Source organism: Pimephales promelas, chromosome 18, assembly GCF_988280905.1.
Source record: "Pimephales promelas chromosome 18, fPimPro1.hap1.1, whole genome shotgun sequence".
Lineage (NCBI taxonomy): Eukaryota > Metazoa > Chordata > Actinopteri > Cypriniformes > Leuciscidae > Pimephales > Pimephales promelas.
In genome coordinates, this window is record NC_142786.1 from 4,742,570 (window position 1) to 4,769,698 (window position 27,129).

The 27,129-nt window shown below is 41.1% G+C and overlaps 1 protein-coding gene across 1 annotated transcript in view; it reads right to left on the reverse strand.

Annotated features, from left to right (window-relative positions):
* The window catches only part of LOC120485660 (uncharacterized), a 42,810-nt gene continuing 15,681 nt past the window's right edge, over positions 1–27,129 (reverse strand). Inside the window, exons 2-7 of the mRNA XM_039681507.2 lie at positions 2,677–2,994; positions 2,257–2,589; positions 868–1,180; positions 701–792; positions 527–576; positions 1–325 (exon numbers count right to left, since the gene is read on the reverse strand). Coding sequence (XP_039537441.2) covers positions 233–325; positions 527–576; positions 701–792; positions 868–1,180; positions 2,257–2,589; positions 2,677–2,994 — 1,199 coding nt within the window. The 3' untranslated portion in view covers positions 1–232. The remainder of the gene's footprint in view (positions 326–526; positions 577–700; positions 793–867; positions 1,181–2,256; positions 2,590–2,676; positions 2,995–27,129) is intronic.

Consider the following 27,129-nt stretch of genomic DNA (forward strand, 5'->3'; position numbering starts at 1 on the left):
TCAACTCAAAAAACATAAATGTTTATTCACGACAAACCATTTTAGCACAAACATACATCGCTAGACATGTGGTGAACATAATATAGCTAACATTTATAATTAATCTATGGCTGAAATGTTGCACATACAATAATGAACTTTAAACATGAAAAATACATGTCAGAAAATACATAGTTCATAAACATGTTTTAAATCCATCTTTGTGTTTCAGTAGTCTCAACTGTACAACAGATTATGTTATTAGGATAGAGTTTGAGTCTGTGCTGAACTGCACAACTGAAGTATTAGTCCATTCATTGGCCAGTAGATCATCTCTGTCGTTTTCCTATATCGAATAAAACATAACAAGATATCAGCAAATCAACTCTCCACAGTCCCCAAAGTTTATGCTGTGTTGCTTCTTTGTTACAGGTGTATAAATGAACAATTCATTTTTTTATTTCATAAATTTACTTTTTTTTTTTTAAGCAAATATTTTTCAAATTTTTTTTACTAATATATTTGATATTGTTAAATATTTATTTACATGCAGGTCTGTTGTTTTTTCTGTTGCTTCCTCTCTTGTGGCGGCCTTTTCTGTAATGTTCAGGAAAAAATTATATATTTCTATTAAATATTGACAAGTGAATGCTTATCGAACAACTAAGTGCATTAGTTATTAAACGGCCTCATTTAATAATAATCATAATAGATGTCTTACTATTCCATGACCACAGTTTCCAAGAAACTCCAAAAAACACAAATAATATAAGCACTGCTCCACACACTAGCGCAATCACCCAATTAAGGTGTCTGAAACAAAAAAAGGAATTGTTAAACTTACCGAAGATGAGATATGTTATCAGCTAGAATTTGATGAATACATACCTGCTTTCATAAGTGGTTTTCATTAGGTCAACAGTAACTATAGAGTTACCATCAACATATGGAGATGTTGATGTGGTTAGTGGAGTCGTAACTGTACCACTGCTGTGAGAAGGGTTCTCTTTTGAGTTCTCCGTTGTGGTTTGATAAGATGAGGACTGTATCGTAGAATAAACTTGCTTTGGTGATGTTGTAGATGCCTGGCCAGGACTTGCAGTCTGAATCAAAGTGCTTTCTGGTAATTTTGATTTTGTGGGTATAGGAGGTGTGATTGAATTATGGTTGTGTACATCCATAGCTGAAGTGAAGAATGGTGCTGTAAATAAAAAGGAGCAGGTCAGATTTGACACACAGTCTTTTAAACAGCAGTAATGTGTTGTTTTGCTTTATCAAGAAACTCATCATGAAAGTCTATTATTGTCTTTGAAGGAGAAGTGTGTCCTTTATTGAATGTTAAAATACTTTATACCATTCAGGATATAAGATGTTGGTTCACAGGACCCAGTTTCTTACCTCTACTTTCCTGTCTACTACACTTTTGGTGATTCCCAACAAAAGTCTTAAAGGCCAGGGATAGTTCACCCAATAATTTACTCACCCTCAAGTTGTTTCAAACCTGTATGAATTTCTTTCTTCTGTTGAACTCAAAAGAAGATATTTTGAAGAATGCTGGTAACAAGAAAGTTGACAGTAGCCTTGTATTTTTTTCCAACCATGGAAGTCAATGGCTACTACCGTCAACATGGTTACCAGCATTCTTCAAATGACACACTTGACATTTTGATTGGATTTTGTTGCAAAAAAAAAAGGTCCACTATCCAATGTCAATAGTGTAGTGTTGAATGAAGCTCAGCTCACAAACACAACAAACAAGCAGGTTTCTGTTGGTCAACGCAGCAAATTTACTTGAAAGTAATGGGTTCGCGTTGTGCCTAACAACGCCCTTCAGCCGTTATTCGAGCCCGTTCTCATCCCAAAGCGTCATATATGACGCTTTTGCCAAAGCATAGACATCCAACGCACATGGCACCCTTTAGTGTCAAATGAGACAGGGGCAGAAGGCGCCTCCTAGTGGTCTAACCCTAACCCACACCTAAACCTACCATAACCGAAGCGTCTCATTTGACGCTAAAGGGTGCCATGTGCGTTGGTTGTCTACGCTTTGGCAAAAGTGCCGTATATGACGTCTTGGGATGAGAATGCGTTGGTTATTCTCGATACAGCACAGCCTCATGTACCTTATTGCTTAATTTTAATATCCAAGGCCAATTATCCATTGTTGCCTTCATAATAGCTAAAATATTATATATGAACTCAAATTAAATGTGTTTATGTTGCAGAAAAAGAAACCCCTGTTGCTATATATGAGAACAACTGTTGTTTAAAACTTACTTGTGTTGGCATCTGTAATGAGTTGCCTTGAATTTACTTTGATATGAACAGGAGCCTGCACTTCCCCAGCCATACACCAAAACCAGCCCGCATCTGTCCACTTCAGTCCAGTCAGTGTCACTGTATAAACCCCATCATTTGTATCATTTATCTGTAGCGCTGCACCGTGGGATGGCTCTAAATCTTGAGCCGTTTGACAAGAGCGTAAATCTCCACTTCTGCACCATTTTTTTTCCTCATCTATAAGTTTGTCACTGTAAAGACACTGGACGGTAACATTGCCGTCCTCTTCACCTGACACCCTATTGCTGGCCACTGACAGATCTGGAGTACCTGAAAACAATCAAAAGGGCAAAACGAATTACTCTTGGAACCATCAATAGTCTCATAGCGGTGCTGAATCATCTCAAAAACATTTACCCTCAGTGACGGTTAGTTCTAAAGATGTTCTAACATTGGAACCTGGCTTCCTCACGGCACACCAATAGCGGTTTGAATCACTTATGTGTAGATTTGTCATCGTCATGGTTGTTACCAGTTCATCTGGGCTGTTGTAAAAGCTAATGCCGGTTCGCTTCTCTTGGTTGGTAGGATGCATTGTCAAGCAGGTTATCCAGTTTTTTCCTTTGCACCAGAACTTAGGAAGGTCTTTGTGCAGGAGATGGTAGTGACAGGGAATGGTGACAGATCCCCCACTTTGAGCTGTTATCTTCTTTACTGTCCATAGAGAGTTGGTACCTGTGAGTCATAAAAGGATATACCTTTATTTGGAACACAAAGAAGTTAAAAGGCGCTGTGCTGGTCGTAGTAGATTAGCTTTTAGGTCTGGTGTTCACACAGTAAAAACTTCTCTCTGCATTTTAAAAATAATTTGTCAGGTTGTCTAACGGCTGCAGATCACCAAATCCAGCAAGGCAGCATTAGAGTTTACCAACATCCTTAACAACCCTCTACCTCACATAGAATGGCTTTAATTTTATACCCAAATTGACTTGATTTTATATTTTAGAAAGCATACTAACAGGATCACCAAATCCATTATTTAAGCAGATAGACAGTTGTACTGTCTGCTCGGCATGTATGTGGGTTTCAACCGCTATTGATTCAAATGATGAGGTAATAATTAAACGGTTCAGCGGAATTGAGAACTTGTGTGTGATGCTTCTATCCTTGATAACTGCAGTTTACAGTGTGCCAGATTTTAATAAGAAGGCTAAATGTCAACAAAGCTGCTGATGTGACCCAGTGACTTAATTTTTTTATGACAGTTTAATGTTTTTTAAATTATATTAAAGGAGAACTCTGGAGCAAAATGAACCTTTGGTCTAATCAAATATCAGTACCTAGTCAACTGTTCTCTGAGATTTGTTTTCATGATAATCGGATGTAGAGTTTTATCTCTAAAAAACTTTTTAGCGTATATTGCTAGTACTGGGGCATTTACTAAGTAAAAAGAAATCACTAGTTTATACCACTAACAAGGCTCGAAATAGAAAAAATAGAAAAATATCCATATTTGCGCTTGGTGCTACAGACTCATGGGCCCCAGCTGAGTGCAGTAAAATTGTTTTTATCATGAAAAAAAAACTTAATTAAAATGTCCAAAAAAAATACACTACCCAAATCCCCATTCAATAGATTGCAGGCGGGATTCTGTCCAATTGCAGCTTATTGCATGAACGCTGGGGTTAGTACATTTGAAAAATAGTGGGTTATTGGATACATAGTGGGTCCGTGGACAGTGGAATTATGGGATGGCGCTTGGTGCCACGGACTCAGGAGCCCCAGCTGAGTGCAGATAAATTGTTTATCCTAATATTTTGAAAGCTAAGCTTAAAAACCATGTGTCCAAAAACCCACTATTTGTCTAATAACCCACTATTTTTCAAATGTACTAACCCTGGCCTTCATGCAATAAGCTGCAAATGGACAGAATCCCGCCTGCAATCTATTGAATGGGGATTTGGGTAGTGTATTTTTTTGGACATTTTAATTAAGTTTTTTTTTTTTTCATGATAACTATTTTACTGCACTCAGCTGGGGCCCGTGAGTCCGCAGCACCAAGCGGCATCCCATAATTTCACTGTCCACGAACCCCCTATTTTTATAATGGCATAAATGTTACGTGGGATGTCCATATGTCCATACCAGCTCTGGAAGGGGCTAGAGCCTCCATTTTTGCACTCAGGTCTAAGTCTCATGGCCCTCTATCAGAATTTGGGAAGATTGGAGAAACTTAATTTTTCGCCCAAAAAAAAAAACGTAAGGGGTACCACTGTCGTTTTTTTTTTTGGGCCAAATTTTTGAGTTTTGATATCTCAGCTCTGGAAGGGGCTAGAGCCTCCATTTTTGCACTCAGGTCAAAGTCTCATGGCCCTCTATCAGAATCCAGAGTTTTGGGAAGATTGGAGAAACTTAAATTTTCGCCCCAAAAAAAAAAACCGTAAGGGGTACCACTGTCGGTTTTTTTTTCGGGCCGAATTTTTGAGTTTCGATATCTCAGCTCTGGAAGGGGCTAGAGCCTCCATTTTTGCACTAAGGTCTAAGTCTCATGGCCCTCTATCAGAATCCAGAGTTTTGGGAAGATTGGAGAAACTTAATTTCTCGCCCCCCCAAAAAAAACCGTAAGGGGTACCACTATCGTTTTTTTTTTTTCGGGCCGAATTTTTGAGTTTTGATATCTCAGCTCTGGAAGGGGTTAGAGCCTCCATTTTTGCACTCAGGTCAAAGTCTCATGGCCCTCTATCAGAATTTGGGAAGATTGGAGAAACTTAATTTTTCGCCCAAAAAAAAAACGTAAGGGGTACCACTGTCGTTTTTTTTTCGGGACGAATTTTTGAGTTTTGATATCTCAGCTCTGGAAGGGGTTAGAGCCTCCATTTTTGCACTCAGGTCTAAGTCTCATGGCCCTCTATCAGAATTTGGGAAGATTGGAGAAACTTAATTTTTCGCCCAAAAAAAAAAACGTAAGGGGTACCACTGTCGTTTTTTTTTTTTGGGCCGAATTTTTGAGTTTCGATATCTCAGCTCTGGAAGGGGCTAGAGCCTCCATTTTTGCACTCAGGTCTAAGTCTCATGCAGTGGCGCCTCCAGAAATTTTTCATAGGGGTGGCCAGATGGGGCCAGTTAAAATCTTGGGGTGGCACACCAAAACTACAGTATAAACCATAATTTCAGAATTGTATTCTACTGTTGTAGTAAACCAGCCTGTAGAAAACTATCAGAAAGACTTAAGGAAACTCCTACTGATATACTTTGGTTTACTGTGTAATATTTAATGTTACTAATGATATTAGTAGGGCCCAACTAATATGTATTATATTGTATATAATGATATATATTATATGATATATATAAGGGCCCTTGCCCCACAGCAAATTTCCAGATACTTACATAATTGTGATGAATTTAATCATTTTTAAGTTATTATTTTGCAGTGTAAGATACAGTTAACACCTTTAAATATTACATAAATGTATTATGAATTTTTAATAAACTTAATGAGTGTATAATGAGTGTATATATCAGCAGCAAAAAGTAATTCTTGAAAAAATCTGCACAGTAATTTTATAAAATCTAAATATGTTAATAAAAACAAATTACTATTAGTTCTCTTTTAAAATTCAATCAGGCATTCACAATTTTATATTTATATATTAATGTCAAGAATTCAGAAGTGCATATATAGCCTAAACTACAAATAAATAATATACAATTAAATTATGCTTATTTAAAATGTATTGAGCAGGCTAGGTATAACAAAATATATTGGCTTTTAATAATATTTCAGTGCGCAAACCCATGATAACATGAAAAACAGAGCGGGTGCAGAATGATGTGCTCAAAGCAACATGGAGTCACAGTGTGCAGCAGCACTGCGCTGCATAAGTGCGCATTTAAAAGCTCATGTCACAAATCGAAGAAATGTTGAGCGCACAAATCCTAGTGCGATTTGTTCCTTTGTTTCACAGTTATTTTGTGTTTGATGCCGATTCATAATCCGTGTGATATGTGTGATCTAACAGTAACAAGCACACGGTTACGTAGTGAGTCGTTTAAAAACAGCAACAAACTCCAAGAAAATAAAGTAATTTTATGCGAATACACAGCCTTTTATCTACAGATCATGCATTTATAATGTGAATATATCATATTGGAGAGAGTTTTACCGTGCATCCAAGAGGCGCGCGTGCTGTTTGAATATGAATGGAGAATGATTGACAGCCGCAGAGGAGGGAAAACGAGTTTCCGTATACTTTAATGATGTAAATATACTAATGTCCCTCACATTAAGCTATGGAATGACTTCAGATGACTTTGTCACCCAAACTGACGTGAAAAAAGCGGGAGGCGCCGAAAAGCGCGCTGTTTGCATCCCTGCCTGTCCAAACGTGGCAAAAACACATCAAAAAGCTGCTGTAACAGTGTACCATTTGGCACTTAAAAAGCACGTCATGACACATAATTCCCCGTCTTCTTTTACTTAAGAATATTTTTGACTTATTTATAAAATGCATAACTGATGCTACAAAAATTAATACTGGCCATTGGGGTGGCCAATGGGGTGGCCAGGAGTCGGCCAGGGGTGGCCATGGCCACCCCTGGCCACCCCCTGGTGGCGCCATTGGTCTCATGGCCCTCTATCAGAATTTGGGAAGATTGGAGAAACTTAATTTTTCGCCCAAAAAAAAAAAAGTAAGGGGTACCACTGTCGTTTTTTTTTCGGGCCGAATTTTTGAGTTTCGATATCTCAGCTCAGGAAGGGGCTAGAGCCTCCATTTTTGCACTCAGGTCAAAGTCTCATGGCCCTCTATCAGAATTTGGGAAGATTGGAGAAACTTAATTTTTCGCCCAAAAAAAAAAACGTAAGGGGTACCACTGTCGTTTTTTTTTCGGGCCGAATTTTTGAGTTTCGATATCTCAGCTCTGGAAGGGGCTAGAGCCTCCATTTTTGCACTCAGGTCTAAGTCTCATGGCCCTCTATCAGAATCCAGAGTTTTGGGAAGATTGGAGAAACTTAATTTTTCGCCCAAAAAAAAAAACGTAAGGGGTACCACTGTCGTTTTTTTTTCGGGCCGAATTTTTGAGTTTCGATATCTCAGCTCTGGAAGGGGCTAGAGCCTCCATTTTTGCACTCAGGTCAAAGTCTCATGGCCCTCTATCAGAATTTGGGAAGATTGGAGAAACTTAATTTTTCGCCCAAAAAAAAAAACGTAAGGGGTACCACTGTCGTTTTTTTTTCGGGCCGAATTTTTGAGTTTCGATATCTCAGCTCTGGAAGGGGCTAGAGCCTCCATTTTTGCACTCAGGTCTAAGTCTCATGGCCCTCTATCAGAATCCAGAGTTTTGGGAAGATTGGAGAAACTTAATTTTTCGCCCAAAAAAAAAAACGTAAGGGGTACCACTGTCGTTTTTTTTTCGGGCCGAATTTTTGAGTTTCGATATCTCAGCTCTGGAAGGGGTTAGAGCCTCCATTTTTGCACTCAGGTCTAAGTCTCATGGCCCTCTATCAGAATTTGGGAAGATTGGAGAAACTTAATTTTTCGCCCAAAAAAAAAATGTAAGGGGTACCACTGTCGTTTTTTTTTCGGGCCGAATTTTTGAGTTTCGATATCTCAGCTCTGGAAGGGGCTAGAGCCTCCATTTTTGCACTCAGGTCTAAGTCTCATGGCCCTCTATCAGAATTTGGGAAGATTGGAGAAACTTAATTTTTCGCCCCAAAAAAAAACGTAAGGGGTACCACTGTCGTTTTTTTTTCGGGCCGAATTTTTGAGTTTCGATATCTCAGCTCTGGAAGGGGCTAGAGCCTCCATTTTTGCACTCAGGTCTAAGTCTCATGGCCCTCTATCAGAATTGGGGAAGATTGGAGAAACTTAATTTTTCGCCCCAAAAAAAAAACGTAAGGGGTACCACTATCGTTTTTTTTTTCGGGCCGAATTTTTGAGTTTCGATATCTCAGCTCTGGAAGGGGCTAGAGCCTCCATTTTTGCACTCAGGTCTAAGTCTCATGGCCCTCTATCAGAATTTGGGAAGATTGGAGACACTTAATTTTTCGCCCAAAAAAAAAACGTAAGGGGTACCACTGTCGTTTTTTTTTTCGGGCCGAATTTTTGAGTTTCGATATCTCAGCTCTGGAAGGGGCTAGAGCCTCCATTTTTGCACTCAGGTCTAAGTCTCATGGCCCTCTATCAGAATTTGGGAAGATTGGAGAAACTTAATTTTTCGCCCAAAAAAAAAACGTAAGGGGTACCACTGTCGTTTTTTTTTTCGGGCCGAATTTTTGAGTTTCGATATCTCAGCTCTGGAATGGGCTAGAGCCTCCATTTTTGCACTCAGGTCTAAGTCTCATGGCCCTCTATCAGAATTTGGGAAGATTGGAGAAACTTAATTTTTCGCCCAAAAAAAAAACGTAAGGGGTACCACTGTCGTTTTTTTTTTCGGGCCGAATTTTTGAGTTTCGATATCTCAGCTCTGGAAGGGGCTAGAGCCTCCATTTTTGCACTCAGGTCTAAGTCTCATGGCCCTCTATCAGAATCCAGAGTTTTGGGAAGATTGGAGAAACTTAATTTTTCGCCCAAAAAAAAAAAAACGTAAGGGGTACCACTGTCGTTTTTTTTTCGGGCCGAATTTTTGAGTTTCGATATCTCAGCTCTGGAAGGGGCTAGAGCCTCCATTTTTGCACTCAGGTCTAAGTCTCATGGCCCTCTATCAGAATTTGGGAAGATTGGAGAAACTTAATTTTTTGCCCAAAAAAAAAACGTAAGGGGTACCACTGTCGTTTTTTTTTTCGGGCCGAATTTTTGAGTTTCGATATCTCAGCTCTGGAAGGGGCTAGAGCCTCCATTTTTGCACTCAGGTCTAAGTCTCATGGCCCTCTATCAGAATCCAGAGTTTTGGGAAGATTGGAGAAACTTAATTTTTCGCCCAAAAAAAAAAAAACGTAAGGGGTACCACTGTCGTTTTTTTTTCGGGCCGAATTTTTGAATTTCGATATCTCAGCTCTGGAAGGGGCTAGAGCCTCCATTTTTGCACTCAGGTCTAAGTCTCATGGCCCTCTATCATAATGCAGAGTTTTGAGAAGATTGGAGAAACTTAATTTTTTGCCCAAAAAAAAAACGTAAGGGGTACCACTGTCGTTTTTTTTTCGGGCCGAATTTTTGAGTTTCGATATCTCAGCTCTGGAAGGGGCTAGAGCCTCCATTTTTGCACTCAGGTCTAAGTCTCATGGCCCTCTATCAGAATTTGGGAAGATTGGAGAAACTTAATTTTTCGCCCAAAAAAAAAACGTAAGGGGTACCACTGTCGTTTTTTTTTTCGGGCCGAATTTTTGAGTTTCGATATCTCAGCTCTGGAAGGGGCTAGAGCCTCCATTTTTGCACTCAGGTCTAAGTCTCATGGCCCTCTATCAGAATTTGGGAAGATTGGAGAAACTTAATTTTTCGCCCAAAAAAAAACGTAAGGGGTACCACTGTCGTTTTTTTTTCGGGCCGAATTTTTGAGTTTCGATATCTCAGCTCTGGAAGGGGCTAGAGCCTCCATTTTTGCACTCAGGTCTAAGTCTCATGGCCCTCTATCAGAATCCAGAGTTTTGGGAAGATTGGAGAAACTTAATTTTTCGCCCAAAAAAAAAACGTAAGGGGTACCACTGTCGTTTTTTTTTCGGGCCGAATTTTTGAGTTTCGATATCTCAGCTCTGGAAGGGGCTAGAGCCTCCATTTTTGCACTCAGGTCTAAGTCTCATGGCCCTCTATCAGAATTTGGGAAGATTGGAGAAACTTAATTTTTTGCCCAAAAAAAAAACGTAAGGGGTACCACTGTCGTTTTTTTTTTCGGGCCGAATTTTTGAGTTTCGATATCTCAGCTCTGGAAGGGGCTAGAGCCTCCATTTTTGCACTCAGGTCTAAGTCTCATGGCCCTCTATCAGAATCCAGAGTTTTGGGAAGATTGGAGAAACTTAATTTTTCGCCCAAAAAAAAAAAACGTAAGGGGTACCACTGTCGTTTTTTTTTCGGGCCGAATTTTTGAGTTTCGATATCTCAGCTCTGGAAGGGGCTAGAGCCTCCATTTTTGCACTCAGGTCTAAGTCTCATGGCCCTCTATCATAATGCAGAGTTTTGAGAAGATTGGAGAAACTTAATTTTTTGCCCAAAAAAAAAACGTAAGGGGTACCACTGTCGTTTTTTTTTCGGGCCGAATTTTTGAGTTTCGATATCTCAGCTCTGGAAGGGGCTAGAGCCTCCATTTTTGCACTCAGGTCTAAGTCTCATGGCCCTCTATCAGAATCCAGAGTTTTGGGAAGATTGGAGAAACTTAATTTTTCGCCCAAAAAAAAAAAACGTAAGGGGTACCACTGTCGTTTTTTTTTCGGGCCGAATTTTTGAGTTTCGATATCTCAGCTCTGGAAGGGGCTAGAGCCTCCATTTTTGCACTCAGGTCTAAGTCTCATGGCCCTCTATCAGAATTTGGGAAGATTGGAGAAACTTAATTTTTCGCCCAAAAAAAAAACGTAAGGAGTACCACTGTCGTTTTTTTTTCGGGCCGAATTTTTGAGTTTCGATATCTCAGCTCTGGAAGGGGCTAGAGCCTCCATTTTTGCACTCAGGTCTAAGTCTCATGGCCCTCTATCAGAATTTGGGAAGATTGGAGAAACTTAATTTTTCGCCCAAAAAAAAAAACGTAAGGGGTACCACTGTCGTTTTTTTTTCGGGCCGAATTTTTGAGTTTCGATATCTCAGCTCTGGAAGGGGCTAGAGCCTCCATTTTTGCACTCAGGTCTAAGTCTCATGGCCCTCTATCAGAATTTGGGAAGATTGGAGAAACTTAATTTTTCGCCCAAAAAAAAAAAACGTAAGGGGTACCACTGTCGTTTTTTTTTCGGGCCGAATTTTTGAGTTTCGATATCTCAGCTCTGGAAGGGGCTAGAGCCTCCATTTTTGCACTCAGGTCTAAGTCTCATGGCCCTCTATCAGAATCCAGAGTTTTGGGAAGATTGGAGAAACTTAATTTTTCGCCCAAAAAAAAAAAAACGTAAGGGGTACCACTGTCGTTTTTTTTTCGGGCCGAATTTTTGAGTTTCGATATCTCAGCTCTGGAAGGGGCTAGAGCCTCCATTTTTGCACTCAGGTCTAAGTCTCATGGCCCTCTATCAGAATTTGGGAAGATTGGAGAAACTTAATTTTTCGCCCAAAAAAAAAACGTAAGGGGTACCACTGTCGTTTTTTTTTCAGGCCGAATTTTTGAGTTTCGATATCTCAGCTCTGGAAGGGGCTAGAGCCTCCATTTTTGCACTCAGGTCTAAGTCTCATGGCCCTCTATCAGAATCCAGAGTTTTGGGAAGATTGGAGAAACTTAATTTTTCGCCCAAAAAAAAAAAACGTAAGGGGTACCACTGTCGTTTTTTTTTCGGGCCGAATTTTTGAGTTTCGATATCTCAGCTCTGGAAGGGGCTAGAGCCTCCATTTTTGCACTCAGGTCTAAGTCTCATGGCCCTCTATCAGAATTTGGGAAGATTGGAGAAACTTAATTTTTCGCCCAAAAAAAAAACGTAAGGGGTACCACTGTCGTTTTTTTTTTCGGGCCGAATTTTTGAGTTTCGATATCTCAGCTCTGGAAGGGGCTAGAGCCTCCATTTTTGCACTCAGGTCTAAGTCTCATGGCCCTCTATCAGAATTTGGGAAGATTGGAGAAACTTAATTTTTCGCCCAAAAAAAAAACGTAAGGGGTACCACTGTCGTTTTTTTTTTCGGGCCGAATTTTTGAGTTTCGATATCTCAGCTCTGGAAGGGGCTAGAGCCTCCATTTTTGCACTCAGGTCTAAGTCTCATGGCCCTCTATCAGAATTTGGGAAGATTGGAGAAACTTAATTTTTCGCCCAAAAAAAAAACGTAAGGGGTACCACTGTCGTTTTTTTTTCGGGCCGAATTTTTGAGTTTCGATATCTCAGCTCTGGAAGGGGCTAGAGCCTCCATTTTTGCACTCAGGTCTAAGTCTCATGGCCCTCTATCAGAATCCAGAGTTTTGGGAAGATTGGAGAAACTTAATTTTTCGCCCAAAAAAAAAAAACGTAAGGGGTACCACTGTCGTTTTTTTTTCGGGCCGAATTTTTGAGTTTCGATATCTCAGCTCTGGAAGGGGCTAGAGCCTCCATTTTTGCACTCAGGTCTAAGTCTCATGGCCCTCTATCAGAATTTGGGAAGATTGGAGAAACTTAATTTTTTGCCCAAAAAAAAAACGTAAGGGGTACCACTGTCGTTTTTTTTTTCGGGCCGAATTTTTGAGTTTCGATATCTCAGCTCTGGAAGGGGCTAGAGCCTCCATTTTTGCACTCAGGTCTAAGTCTCATGGCCCTCTATCAGAATCCAGAGTTTTGGGAAGATTGGAGAAACTTAATTTTTCGCCCAAAAAAAAAAAACGTAAGGGGTACCACTGTCGTTTTTTTTTCGGGCCGAATTTTTGAATTTCGATATCTCAGCTCTGGAAGGGGCTAGAGCCTCCATTTTTGCACTCAGGTCTAAGTCTCATGGCCCTCTATCAGAATTTGGGAAGATTGGAGAAACTTAATTTTTCGCCCAAAAAAAAAAACGTAAGGGGTACCACTGTCGTTTTTTTTTCGGGCCGAATTTTTGAGTTTCGATATCTCAGCTCTGGAAGGGGCTAGAGCCTCCATTTTTGCACTCAGGTCTAAGTCTCATGGCCCTCTATCAGAATCCAGAGTTTTGGGAAGATTGGAGAAACTTAATTTTTCGCCCAAAAAAAAAAACGTAAGGGGTACCACTGTCGTTTTTTTTTCGGGCCGAATTTTTGAGTTTCGATATCTCAGCTCTGGAAGGGGCTAGAGCCTCCATTTTTGCACTCAGGTCAAAGTCTCATGGCCCTCTATCAGAATTTGGGAAGATTGGAGAAACTTAATTTTTCGCCCAAAAAAAAAAACGTAAGGGGTACCACTGTCGTTTTTTTTTCGGGCCGAATTTTTGAGTTTCGATATCTCAGCTCTGGAAGGGGCTAGAGCCTCCATTTTTGCACTCAGGTCTAAGTCTCATGGCCCTCTATCAGAATCCAGAGTTTTGGGAAGATTGGAGAAACTTAATTTTTCGCCCAAAAAAAAAAACGTAAGGGGTACCACTGTCGTTTTTTTTTCGGGCCGAATTTTTGAGTTTCGATATCTCAGCTCTGGAAGGGGCTAGAGCCTCCATTTTTGCACTCAGGTCTAAGTCTCATGGCCCTCTATCAGAATTTGGGAAGATTGGAGAAACTTAATTTTTCGCCCAAAAAAAAAATGTAAGGGGTACCACTGTCGTTTTTTTTTCGGGCCGAATTTTTGAGTTTCGATATCTCAGCTCTGGAAGGGGCTAGAGCCTCCATTTTTGCACTCAGGTCTAAGTCTCATGGCCCTCTATCAGAATTTGGGAAGATTGGAGAAACTTAATTTTTCGCCCCAAAAAAAAACGTAAGGGGTACCACTGTCGTTTTTTTTTCGGGCCGAATTTTTGAGTTTCGATATCTCAGCTCTGGAAGGGGCTAGAGCCTCCATTTTTGCACTCAGGTCTAAGTCTCATGGCCCTCTATCAGAATTGGGGAAGATTGGAGAAACTTAATTTTTCGCCCCAAAAAAAAACGTAAGGGGTACCACTATCGTTTTTTTTTTCGGGCCGAATTTTTGAGTTTCGATATCTCAGCTCTGGAAGGGGCTAGAGCCTCCATTTTTGCACTCAGGTCTAAGTCTCATGGCCCTCTATCAGAATTTGGGAAGATTGGAGACACTTAATTTTTCGCCCAAAAAAAAAACGTAAGGGGTACCACTGTCGTTTTTTTTTTCGGGCCGAATTTTTGAGTTTCGATATCTCAGCTCTGGAAGGGGCTAGAGCCTCCATTTTTGCACTCAGGTCTAAGTCTCATGGCCCTCTATCAGAATTTGGGAAGATTGGAGAAACTTAATTTTTCGCCCAAAAAAAAAACGTAAGGGGTACCACTGTCGTTTTTTTTTTCGGGCCGAATTTTTGAGTTTCGATATCTCAGCTCTGGAATGGGCTAGAGCCTCCATTTTTGCACTCAGGTCTAAGTCTCATGGCCCTCTATCAGAATTTGGGAAGATTGGAGAAACTTAATTTTTCGCCAAAAAAAAAAACGTAAGGGGTACCACTGTCGTTTTTTTTTCGGGCCGAATTTTTGAGTTTCGATATCTCAGCTCTGGAAGGGGCTAGAGCCTCCATTTTTGCACTCAGGTCTAAGTCTCATGGCCCTCTATCAGAATTTGGGAAGATTGGAGAAACTTAATTTTTCGCCCAAAAAAAAACGTAAGGGGTACCACTGTCATTTTTTTTTCGGGCCGAATTTTTGAGTTTCGATATCTCAGCTCTGGAAGGGGCTAGAGCCTCCATTTTTGCACTCAGGTCTAAGTCTCATGGCCCTCTATCAGAATTTGGGCAGATTGGAGAAACTTAATTTTTCGCCCAAAAAAAAACGTAAGGGGTACCACTGTCGTTTTTTTTTCGGGCCGAATTTTTGAGTTTCGATATCTCAGCTCTGGAAGGGGCTAGAGCCTCCATTTTTGCACTCAGGTCTAAGTCTCATGGCCCTCTATCAGAATTTGGGAAGATTGGAGAAACTTAATTTTTCGCCCAAAAAAAAAACCGTAAGGGGTACCACTGTCGTTTTTTTTTTCGGGCCGAATTTTTGAGTTTTGATATCTCAGCTCTGGAAGGGGCTAGAGCCTCCATTTTTGCACTCAGGTCTAAGTCTCATGGCCCTCTATCAGAATTTGGGAAGATTGGAGAAACTTAATTTTTCGCCCAAAAAAAAACCGTAAGGGGTACCACTGTCGTTTTTTTTTTCGGGCCGAATTTTTGAGTTTCGATATCTCAGCTCTGGAAGGGGCTAGAGCCTCCATTTTTGCACTCAGGTCTAAGTCTCATGGCCCTCTATCAGAATTTGGGAAGATTGGAGAAACTTAATTTTTCGCCCAAAAAAAAAAACGTAAGGGGTACCACTGTCGTTTTTTTTTTCGGGCCGAATTTTTGAGTTTCGATATCTCAGCTCTGGAAGGGGCTAGAGCCTCCATTTTTGCACTCAGGTCTAAGTCTCATGGCCCTCTATCAGAATTTGGGAAGATTGGAGAAACTTAATTTTTCGCCCAAAAAAAAAACGTAAGGGGTACCACTGTCGTTTTTTTTTCGGGCCGAATTTTTGAGTTTCGATATCTCAGCTCTGGAAGGGGCTAGAGCCTCCATTTTTGCACTCAGGTCTAAGTCTCATGGCCCTCTATCAGAATTTGGGAAGATTGGAGAAACTTAATTTTTCGCCCAAAAAAAAAACGTAAGGGGTACCACTGTCGTTTTTTTTTTCGGGCCGAATTTTTGAGTTTCGATATCTCAGCTCTGGAAGGGGCTAGAGCCTCCATTTTTGCACTCAGGTCTAAGTCTCATGGCCCTCTATCAGAATTTGGGAAGATTGGAGAAACTTAATTTTTCGCCCAAAAAAAAAACGTAAGGGGTACCACTGTCGTTTTTTTTTCGGGCCGAATTTTTGAGTTTCGATATCTCAGCTCTGGAAGGGGCTAGAGCCTCCATTTTTGCACTCAGGTCTAAGTCTCATGGCCCTCTATCAGAATCCAGAGTTTTGGGAAGATTGGAGAAACTTAATTTTTCGCCCAAAAAAAAAAAAACGTAAGGGGTACCACTGTCGTTTTTTTTTCGGGCCGAATTTTTGAGTTTCGATATCTCAGCTCTGGAAGGGGCTAGAGCCTCCATTTTTGCACTCAGGTCTAAGTCTCATGGCCCTCTATCAGAATTTGGGAAGATTGGAGAAACTTAATTTTTTGCCCAAAAAAAAAACGTAAGGGGTACCACTGTCGTTTTTTTTTTCGGGCCGAATTTTTGAGTTTCGATATCTCAGCTCTGGAAGGGGCTAGAGCCTCCATTTTTGCACTCAGGTCTAAGTCTCATGGCCCTCTATCAGAATCCAGAGTTTTGGGAAGATTGGAGAAACTTAATTTTTCGCCCAAAAAAAAAAAACGTAAGGGGTACCACTGTCGTTTTTTTTTCGGGCCGAATTTTTGAATTTCGATATCTCAGCTCTGGAAGGGGCTAGAGCCTCCATTTTTGCACTCAGGTCTAAGTCTCATGGCCCTCTATCATAATGCAGAGTTTTGAGAAGATTGGAGAAACTTAATTTTTTGCCCAAAAAAAAAACGTAAGGGGTACCACTGTCGTTTTTTTTTCGGGCCGAATTTTTGAGTTTCGATATCTCAGCTCTGGAAGGGGCTAGAGCCTCCATTTTTGCACTCAGGTCTAAGTCTCATGGCCCTCTATCAGAATTTGGGAAGATTGGAGAAACTTAATTTTTCGCCCAAAAAAAAAACGTAAGGGGTACCACTGTCGTTTTTTTTTTTCGGGCCGAATTTTTGAGTTTCGATATCTCAGCTCTGGAAGGGGCTAGAGCCTCCATTTTTGCACTCAGGTCTAAGTCTCATGGCCCTCTATCAGAATTTGGGAAGATTGGAGAAACTTAATTTTTCGCCCAAAAAAAAAACGTAAGGGGTACCACTGTCGTTTTTTTTTCGGGCCGAATTTTTGAGTTTCGATATCTCAGCTCTGGAAGGGGCTAGAGCCTCCATTTGTGCACTCAGGTCTAAGTCTCATGGCCCTCTATCAGAATCCAGAGTTTTGGGAAGATTGGAGAAACTTAATTTTTCGCCCAAAAAAAAAAAAACGTAAGGGGTACCACTGTCGTTTTTTTTTCGGGCCGAATTTTTGAGTTTCGATATCTCAGCTCTGGAAGGGGCTAGAGCCTCCATTTTTGCACTCAGGTCTAAGTCTCATGGCCCTCTATCAGAATTTGGGAAGATTGGAGAAACTTAATTTTTTGCCCAAAAAAAAAACGTAAGGGGTACCACTGTCGTTTTTTTTTTTCGGGCCGAATTTTTGAGTTTCGATATCTCAGCTCTGGAAGGGGCTAGAGCCTCCATTTTTGCACTCAGGTCTAAGTCTCATGGCCCTCTATCAGAATCCAGAGTTTTGGGAAGATTGGAGAAACTTAATTTTTCGCCCAAAAAAAAAAAACGTAAGGGGTACCACTGTCGTTTTTTTTTCGGGCCGAATTTTTGAATTTCGATATCTCAGCTCTGGAAGGGGCTAGAGCCTCCATTTTTGCACTCAGGTCTAAGTCTCATGGCCCTCTATCATAATGCAGAGTTTTGAGAAGATTGGAGAAACTTAATTTTTTGCCCAAAAAAAAAACGTAAGGGGTACCACTGTCGTTTTTTTTTCGGGCCGAATTTTTGAGTTTCGATATCTCAGCTCTGGAAGGGGCTAGAGCCTCCATTTTTGCACTCAGGTCTAAGTCTCATGGCCCTCTATCAGAATCCAGAGTTTTGGGAAGATTGGAGAAACTTAATTTTTCGCCCAAAAAAAAAAAACGTAAGGGGTACCACTGTCGTTTTTTTTTCGGGCCGAATTTTTGAGTTTCGATATCTCAGCTCTGGAAGGGGCTAGAGCCTCCATTTTTGCACTCAGGTCTAAGTCTCATGGCCCTCTATCAGAATTTGGGAAGATTGGAGAAACTTAATTTTTCGCCCAAAAAAAAAACGTAAGGAGTACCACTGTCGTTTTTTTTTCGGGCCGAATTTTTGAGTTTCGATATCTCAGCTCTGGAAGGGGCTAGAGCCTCCATTTTTGCACTCAGGTCTAAGTCTCATGGCCCTCTATCAGAATTTGGGAAGATTGGAGAAACTTAATTTTTCGCCCAAAAAAAAAAACGTAAGGGGTACCACTGTCGTTTTTTTTTCGGGCCGAATTTTTGAGTTTCGATATCTCAGCTCTGGAAGGGGCTAGAGCCTCCATTTTTGCACTCAGGTCTAAGTCTCATGGCCCTCTATCAGAATTTGGGAAGATTGGAGAAACTTAATTTTTCGCCCAAAAAAAAAAAACGTAAGGGGTACCACTGTCGTTTTTTTTTCGGGCCGAATTTTTGAGTTTCGATATCTCAGCTCTGGAAGGGGCTAGAGCCTCCATTTTTGCACTCAGGTCTAAGTCTCATGGCCCTCTATCAGAATCCAGAGTTTTGGGAAGATTGGAGAAACTTAATTTTTCGCCCAAAAAAAAAAAAACGTAAGGGGTACCACTGTCGTTTTTTTTTCGGGCCGAATTTTTGAGTTTCGATATCTCAGCTCTGGAAGGGGCTAGAGCCTCCATTTTTGCACTCAGGTCTAAGTCTCATGGCCCTCTATCAGAATTTGGGAAGATTGGAGAAACTTAATTTTTCGCCCAAAAAAAAAACGTAAGGGGTACCACTGTCGTTTTTTTTTCAGGCCGAATTTTTGAGTTTCGATATCTCAGCTCTGGAAGGGGCTAGAGCCTCCATTTTTGCACTCAGGTCTAAGTCTCATGGCCCTCTATCAGAATCCAGAGTTTTGGGAAGATTGGAGAAACTTAATTTTTCGCCCAAAAAAAAAAACGTAAGGGGTACCACTGTCGTTTTTTTTTCGGGCCGAATTTTTGAGTTTCGATATCTCAGCTCTGGAAGGGGCTAGAGCCTCCATTTTTGCACTCAGGTCTAAGTCTCATGGCCCTCTATCAGAATTTGGGAAGATTGGAGAAACTTAATTTTTCGCCCAAAAAAAAAACGTAAGGGGTACCACTGTCGTTTTTTTTTTCGGGCCGAATTTTTGAGTTTCGATATCTCAGCTCTGGAAGGGGCTAGAGCCTCCATTTTTGCACTCAGGTCTAAGTCTCATGGCCCTCTATCAGAATTTGGGAAGATTGGAGAAACTTAATTTTTCGCCCAAAAAAAAAACGTAAGGGGTACCACTGTCGTTTTTTTTTCGGGCCGAATTTTTGAGTTTCGATATCTCAGCTCTGGAAGGGGCTAGAGCCTCCATTTTTGCACTCAGGTCTAAGTCTCATGGCCCTCTATCAGAATTTGGGAAGATTGGAGAAACTTAATTTTTCGCCCCAAAAAAAAATGTAAGGGGTACCACTGTCGTTTTTTTTTCGGGCCGAATTTTTGAGTTTCGATATCTCAGCTCTGGAAGGGGCTAGAGCCTCCGTTTTTGCACTCAGGTCTAAGTCTCATGGCCCTCTATCAGAATTTGGGAAGATTGGAGAAACTTAATTTTTCGCCCAAAAAAAAAACGTAAGGGGTACCACTGTCGTTTTTTTTTTCGGGCCGAATTTTTGAGTTTCGATATCTCAGCTCTGGAAGGGGCTAGAGCCTTTATTTTTGCACTCAGGTCTAAGTCTCATGGCCCTCTATCAGAATTTGGGAAGATTGGAGAAACTAAATTTTTCGCCCAAAAAAAAAAACGTAAGGGGTACCACTGTCGTTTTTTTTTTCGGGCCGAATTTTTGAGTTTCGATATCTCAGCTCTGGAAGGGGCTAGAGCCTCCATTTTTGCACTCAGGTCTAAGTCTCATGGCCCTCTATCAGAATTTGGGAAGATTGGAGAAACTTAATTTTTCGCCCAAAAAAAAAACGTAAGGGGTACCACTGTCGTTTTTTTTTTCGGGCCGAATTTTTGAGTTTCGATATCTCAGCTCTGGAATGGGCTAGAGCCTCCATTTTTGCACTCAGGTCTAAGTCTCATGGCCCTCTATCAGAATTTGGGAAGATTGGAGAAACTTAATTTTTCGCCCAAAAAAAAAACCGTAAGGGGTACCACTGTCGTTTTTTTTTTCGGGCCGAATTTTTGAGTTTCGATATCTCAGCTCTGGAAGGGGCTAGAGCCTCCATTTTTGCACTCAGGTCTAAGTCTCATGGCCCTCTATCAGAATTTGGGAAGATTGGAGAAACTTAATTTTTCGCCCAAAAAAAAACGTAAGGGGTACCACTGTCGTTTTTTTTTTCGGGCCGAATTTTTGAGTTTCGATATCTCAGCTCTGGAATGGGCTAGAGCCTCCATTTTTGCACTCAGGTCTAAGTCTCATGGCCCTCTATCAGAATTTGGGAAGATTGGAGAAACTTAATTTTTCGCCCAAAAAAAAAAACGTAAGGGGTACCACTGTCGTTTTTTTTTTCGGGCCGAATTTTTGAGTTTCGATATCTCAGCTCTGGAAGGGGCTAGAGCCTCCATTTTTGCACTCAGGTCTAAGTCTCATGGCCCTCTATCAGAATTTGGGAAGATTGGAGAAACTTAATTTTTCGCCCAAAAAAAAAACGTAAGGGGTACCACTGTCGTTTTTTTTTTCGGGCCGAATTTTTGAGTTTCGATATCTCAGCTCTGGAATGGGCTAGAGCCTCCATTTTTGCACTCAGGTCTAAGTCTCATGGCCCTCTATCAGAATTTGGGAAGATTGGAGAAACTTAATTTTTCGCCCAAAAAAAAAAACGTAAGGGGTACCACTGTCGTTTTTTTTTCGGGCCGAATTTTTGAGTTTCGATATCTCAGCTCTGGAAGGGGCTAGAGCCTCCATTTTTGCACTCAGGTCTAAGTCTCATGGCCCTCTATCAGAATTTGGGAAGATTGGAGAAACTTAATTTTTTGCCCAAAAAAAAAACGTAAGGGGTACCACTGTCGTTTTTTTTTTCGGGCCGAATTTTTGAGTTTCGATATCTCAGCTCTGGAATGGGCTAGAGCCTCCATTTTTGCACTCAGGTCTAAGTCTCATGGCCCTCTATCAGAATTTGGGAAGATTGGAGAAACTTAATTTTTCGCCCAAAAAAAAAAACGTAAGGGGTACCACTGTCGTTTTTTTTTCGGGCCGAATTTTTGAGTTTCGATATCTCAGCTCTGGAAGGGGCTAGAGCCTCCATTTTTGCACTCAGGTCTAAGTCTCATGGCCCTCTATCAGAATCCAGAGTTTTGGGAAGATTGGAGAAACTTAATTTTTCGCCCAAAAAAAAAAACGTAAGGGGTACCACTGTCGTTTTTTTTTTCGGGCCGAATTTTTGAGTTTCGATATCTCAGCTCTGGAAGGGGCTAGAGCCTCCATTTTTGCACTCAGGTCTAAGTCTCATGGCCCTCTATCAGAATTTGGGAAGATTGGAGAAACTTAATTTTTCGCCCAAAAAAAAACCGTAAGGGGTACCACTGTCGTTTTTTTTTTCGGGCCGAATTTTTGAGTTTCGATATCTCAGCTCTGGAAGGGGCTAGAGCCTCCATTTTTGCACTCAGGTCTAAGTCTCATGGCCCTCTATCAGAATTTGGGAAGATTGGAGAAACTTAATTTTTCGCCCAAAAAAAAAAACGTAAGGGGTACCACTGTCGTTTTTTTTTTCGGGCCGAATTTTTGAGTTTCGATATCTCAGCTCTGGAAGGGGCTAGAGCCTCCATTTTTGCACTCAGGTCTAAGTCTCATGGCCCTCTATCAGAATTTGGGAAGATTGGAGAAACTTAATTTTTCGCCCAAAAAAAAAACGTAAGGGGTACCACTGTCGTTTTTTTTTCGGGCCGAATTTTTGAGTTTCGATATCTCAGCTCTGGAAGGGGCTAGAGCCTCCATTTTTGCACTCAGGTCTAAGTCTCATGGCCCTCTATCAGAATTTGGGAAGATTGGAGAAACTTAATTTTTCGCCCAAAAAAAAAACGTAAGGGGTACCACTGTCGTTTTTTTTTTCGGGCCGAATTTTTGAGTTTCGATATCTCAGCTCTGGAAGGGGCTAGAGCCTCCATTTTTGCACTCAGGTCTAAGTCTCATGGCCCTCTATCAGAATTTGGGAAGATTGGAGAAACTTAATTTTTCGCCCAAAAAAAAAACGTAAGGGGTACCACTGTCGTTTTTTTTTCGGGCCGAATTTTTGAGTTTCGATATCTCAGCTCTGGAAGGGGCTAGAGCCTCCATTTTTGCACTCAGGTCTAAGTCTCATGGCCCTCTATCAGAATCCAGAGTTTTGGGAAGATTGGAGAAACTTAATTTTTCGCCCAAAAAAAAAAAACGTAAGGGGTACCACTGTCGTTTTTTTTTCGGGCCGAATTTTTGAGTTTCGATATCTCAGCTCTGGAAGGGGCTAGAGCCTCCATTTTTGCACTCAGGTCTAAGTCTCATGGCCCTCTATCAGAATTTGGGAAGATTGGAGAAACTTAATTTTTTGCCCAAAAAAAAAACGTAAGGGGTACCACTGTCGTTTTTTTTTTCGGGCCGAATTTTTGAGTTTCGATATCTCAGCTCTGGAAGGGGCTAGAGCCTCCATTTTTGCACTCAGGTCTAAGTCTCATGGCCCTCTATCAGAATCCAGAGTTTTGGGAAGATTGGAGAAACTTAATTTTTCGCCCAAAAAAAAAAAAAACGTAAGGGGTACCACTGTCGTTTTTTTTTCGGGCCGAATTTTTGAATTTCGATATCTCAGCTCTGGAAGGGGCTAGAGCCTCCATTTTTGCACTCAGGTCTAAGTCTCATTGGCCCTCTATCATAATGCAGAGTTTTGAGAAGATTGGAGAAACTTAATTTTTTGCCCAAAAATGAAAAAAAACAAAAGGGGTACCACTGTCGTTTTTTTTTCGGGCCGAATTTTTGAGTTTCGATATCTCAGCTCTGGAAGGGGCTAGAGCCTCCATTTTTGCACTCAGGTCTAAATCTCATGGCCCTCTATCAGAATTTGGGAAGATTGGAGAAACTTAATTTTTCGCCCAAAAAAAAAACATAAGGGGTACCACTGTCGTTTTTTTTTTCGGGCCGAATTTTTGAGTTTCGATATCTCAGCTCTGGAAGGGGCTAGAGCCTCCATTTTTGCACTCAGGTCTAAGTCTCATGGCCCTCTATCAGAATTTGGGAAGATTGGAGAAACTTAATTTTTCGCCCAAAAAAAAAACGTAAGGGGTACCACTGTCGTTTTTTTTTCGGGCCGAATTTTTGAGTTTCGATATCTCAGCTCTGGAAGGGGCTAGAGCCTCCATTTTTGCACTCAGGTCTAAGTCTCATGGCCCTCTATCAGAATCCAGAGTTTTGGGAAGATTGGAGAAACTTAATTTTTCGCCCAAAAAAAAAAAAAACGTAAGGGGTACCACTGTCGTTTTTTTTTCGGGCCGAATTTTTGAATTTCGATATCTCAGCTCTGGAAGGGGCTAGAGCCTCCATTTTTGCACTCAGGTCTAAGTCTCATGGCCCTCTATCATAATGCAGAGTTTTGAGAAGATTGGAGAAACTTAATTTTTTGCCCAAAAATGAAAAAAAAACGACAGTGGTACCCCTTACGTTTTTTTTTTGGGCGAAAAATTAAGTTTCTCCAATCTTCCCAAATTCTGATAGAGGGCCATGAGACTTAGACCTGAGTGCAAAAATGGAGGCTCTAGCCCCTTCCAGAGCTGAGATATCAAAACTCAAAAATTCGGCCCGAAAAAAAAAACGACAGTGGTACCCCTTACGGTTTTTTTTTTGGGCGAAAAATTAAGTTTCTCCAATCTTCCCAAATTCTGATAGAGGGCCATGAGACTTAGACCTGAGTGCAAAAATGGAGGCTCTAGCCCCTTCCAGAGCTGAGATATCGAAACTCAAAAATTCGGCCCGAAAAAAAAACGACAGTGGTACCCCTTACGTTTTTTTTTGGGCGAAAAATTAAGTTTCTCCAATCTGCCCAAATTCTGATAGAGGGCCATGAGACTTAGACCTGAGTGCAAAAATGGAGGCTCTAGCCCCTTCCAGAGCTGAGATATCGAAACTCAAAAATTCGGCCCGAAAAAAAAATGACAGTGGTACCCCTTACGTTTTTTTTTGGGCGAAAAATTAAGTTTCTCCAATCTTCCCAAATTCTGATAGAGGGCCATGAGACTTAGACCTGAGTGCAAAAATGGAGGCTCTAGCCCCTTCCAGAGCTGAGATATCGAAACTCAAAAATTCGGCCCGAAAAAAAAACGACAGTGGTACCCCTTACGTTTTTTTTTTTGGCGAAAAATTAAGTTTCTCCAATCTTCCCAAATTCTGATAGAGGGCCATGAGACTTAGACCTGAGTGCAAAAATGGAGGCTCTAGCCCATTCCAGAGCTGAGATATCGAAACTCAAAAATTCGGCCCGAAAAAAAAAACGACAGTGGTACCCCTTACGTTTTTTTTTTGGGCGAAAAATTAAGTTTCTCCAATCTTCCCAAATTCTGATAGAGGGCCATGAGACTTAGACCTGAGTGCAAAAATGGAGGCTCTAGCCCCTTCCAGAGCTGAGATATCGAAACTCAAAAATTCGGCCCGAAAAAAAAAACGACAGTGGTACCCCTTACGTTTTTTTTTTGGGCGAAAAATTAAGTGTCTCCAATCTTCCCAAATTCTGATAGAGGGCCATGAGACTTAGACCTGAGTGCAAAAATGGAGGCTCTAGCCCCTTCCAGAGCTGAGATATCGAAACTCAAAAATTCGGCCCGAAAAAAAAAACGATAGTGGTACCCCTTACGTTTTTTTTTGGGGCGAAAAATTAAGTTTCTCCAATCTTCCCCAATTCTGATAGAGGGCCATGAGACTTAGACCTGAGTGCAAAAATGGAGGCTCTAGCCCCTTCCAGAGCTGAGATATCGAAACTCAAAAATTCGGCCCGAAAAAAAAACGACAGTGGTACCCCTTACGTTTTTTTTTGGGGCGAAAAATTAAGTTTCTCCAATCTTCCCAAATTCTGATAGAGGGCCATGAGACTTAGACCTGAGTGCAAAAATGGAGGCTCTAGCCCCTTCCAGAGCTGAGATATCGAAACTCAAAAATTCGGCCCGAAAAAAAAACGACAGTGGTACCCCTTACATTTTTTTTTTGGGCGAAAAATTAAGTTTCTCCAATCTTCCCAAATTCTGATAGAGGGCCATGAGACTTAGACCTGAGTGCAAAAATGGAGGCTCTAGCCCCTTCCAGAGCTGAGATATCGAAACTCAAAAATTCGGGCCGAAAAAAAAACGACAGTGGTACCCCTTATGTTTTTTTTTTTGCCGAAAAATTAAGTTTCTCCAATCTCCCCAAAACTCTGGATTCCGATAGAGGGCCATGAGACTTAGACCTGAGTGCAAAAATGGAGGCTCTAGCCCCTTCCAGAGCTGAGATATCGAAACTCAAAAATTCGGCCCGAAAAAAAAACGACAGTGGTACCCCTTACGTTTTTTTTTTTGGGCGAAAAATTAAGTTTCTCCAATCTTCCCAAAACTCTGGATTCTGATAGAGGGCCATGAGACTTAGACCTGAGTGCAAAAATGGAGGCTCTAGCCCCTTCCAGAGCTGAGATATCGAAACTCAAAAATTCGGGCCGAAAAAAAAACGACAGTGGTACCCCTTACGTTTTTTTTTTTGGGCGAAAAATTAAGTTTCTCCAATCTTCCCAAAACTCTGGATTCTGATAGAGGGCCATGAGACTTAGACCTGAGTGCAAAAATGGAGGCTCTAGCCCCTTCCAGAGATATCGAAACTCAAAAATTCTGCCCGAAAAAAAAACGACAGTGGTACCCCTTACGTTTTTTTTTTTGGGCGAAAAATTAAGTTTCTCCAATCTTCCCAAAACTCTGGATTCTGATAGAGGGCCATGAGACTTAGACCTGAGTGCAAAAATGGAGGCTCTAGCCCCTTCCAGAGCTGATATATCGAAACTCAAAAATTCGGCCCGAAAAAAAAACGACAGTGGTACCCCTTACGTTTTTTTTTTTGGGCGAAAAATTAAGTTTCTCCAATCTCCCCAAAACTCTGGATTCCGATAGAGGGCCATGAGACTTAGACCTGAGTGCAAAAATGGAGGCTCTAGCCCCTTCCAGAGCTGAGATATCGAAACTCAAAAATTCGGGCCGAAAAAAAAAACGACAGTGGTACCCCTTACCTTTTTTTTTTTGGGCGAAAAATTAAGTTTCTCCAATCTTCCCAAAACTCTGGATTCTGATAGAGGGCCATGAGACTTAGACCTGAGTGCAAAAATGGAGGCTCTAGCCCCTTCCAGAGCTGAGATATCGAAACTCAAAAATTCTGCCCGAAAAAAAAAACGACAGTGGTACCCCTTACGTTTTTTTTTTTTGGGCGAAAAATTAAGTTTCTCCAATCTTCCCAAAACTCTGGATTCTGATAGAGGGCCATGAGACTTAGACCTGAGTGCAAAAATGGAGGCTCTAGCCCCTTCCAGAGCTGAGATATCGAAACTCAAAAATTCTGCCCGAAAAAAAAAAACGACAGTGGTACCCCTTACGTTTTTTTTTTTTGGGCGAAAAATTACGTTTCTCCAATCTTCCCAAAACTCTGGATTCTGATAGAGGGCCATGAGACTTAGACCTGAGTGCAAAAATGGAGGCTCTAGCCCCTTCCAGAGCTGAGATATCGAAACTCAAAAATTCGGCCCGAAAAAAAAACGACAGTGGTACCCCTTACGTTTTTTTTTTTGGGCGAAAAATTAAGTTTCTCCAATCTTCCCAAAACTCTGGATTCTGATAGAGGGCCATGAGACTTAGACCTGAGTGCAAAAATGGAGGCTCTAGCCCCTTCCAGAGCTGAGATATCGAAACTCAAAAATTCGGGCCGAAAAAAAAACGACAGTGGTACCCCTTACCTTTTTTTTTTTGGGCGAAAAATTAAGTTTCTCCAATCTTCCCAAAACTCTGGATTCTGATAGAGGGCCATGAGACTTAGACCTGAGTGCAAAAATGGAGGCTCTAGCCCCTTCTAGAGCTGAGATATCGAAACTCAAAAATTCGGCCCGAAAAAAAAACGACAGTGGTACCCCTTACGTTTTTTTTTTTTTTGGGTGAAAAATTACGTTTCTCCAATCTTCCCAAAACTCTTGATTCTGATAGAGGGCCATGAGACTTAGACCTGAGTGCAAAAATGGAGGCTCTAGCCCCTTCCAGAGCTGAGATATCGAAACTCAAAAATTCGGCCCGAAAAAAAAACGACAGTGGTACCCCTTATGTTTTTTTTTTTTGGGCGAAAAATTAAGTTTCTCCAATCTTCCCAAAACTCTGGATTCTGATAGAGGGCCATGAGACTTAGACCTGAGTGCAAAAAT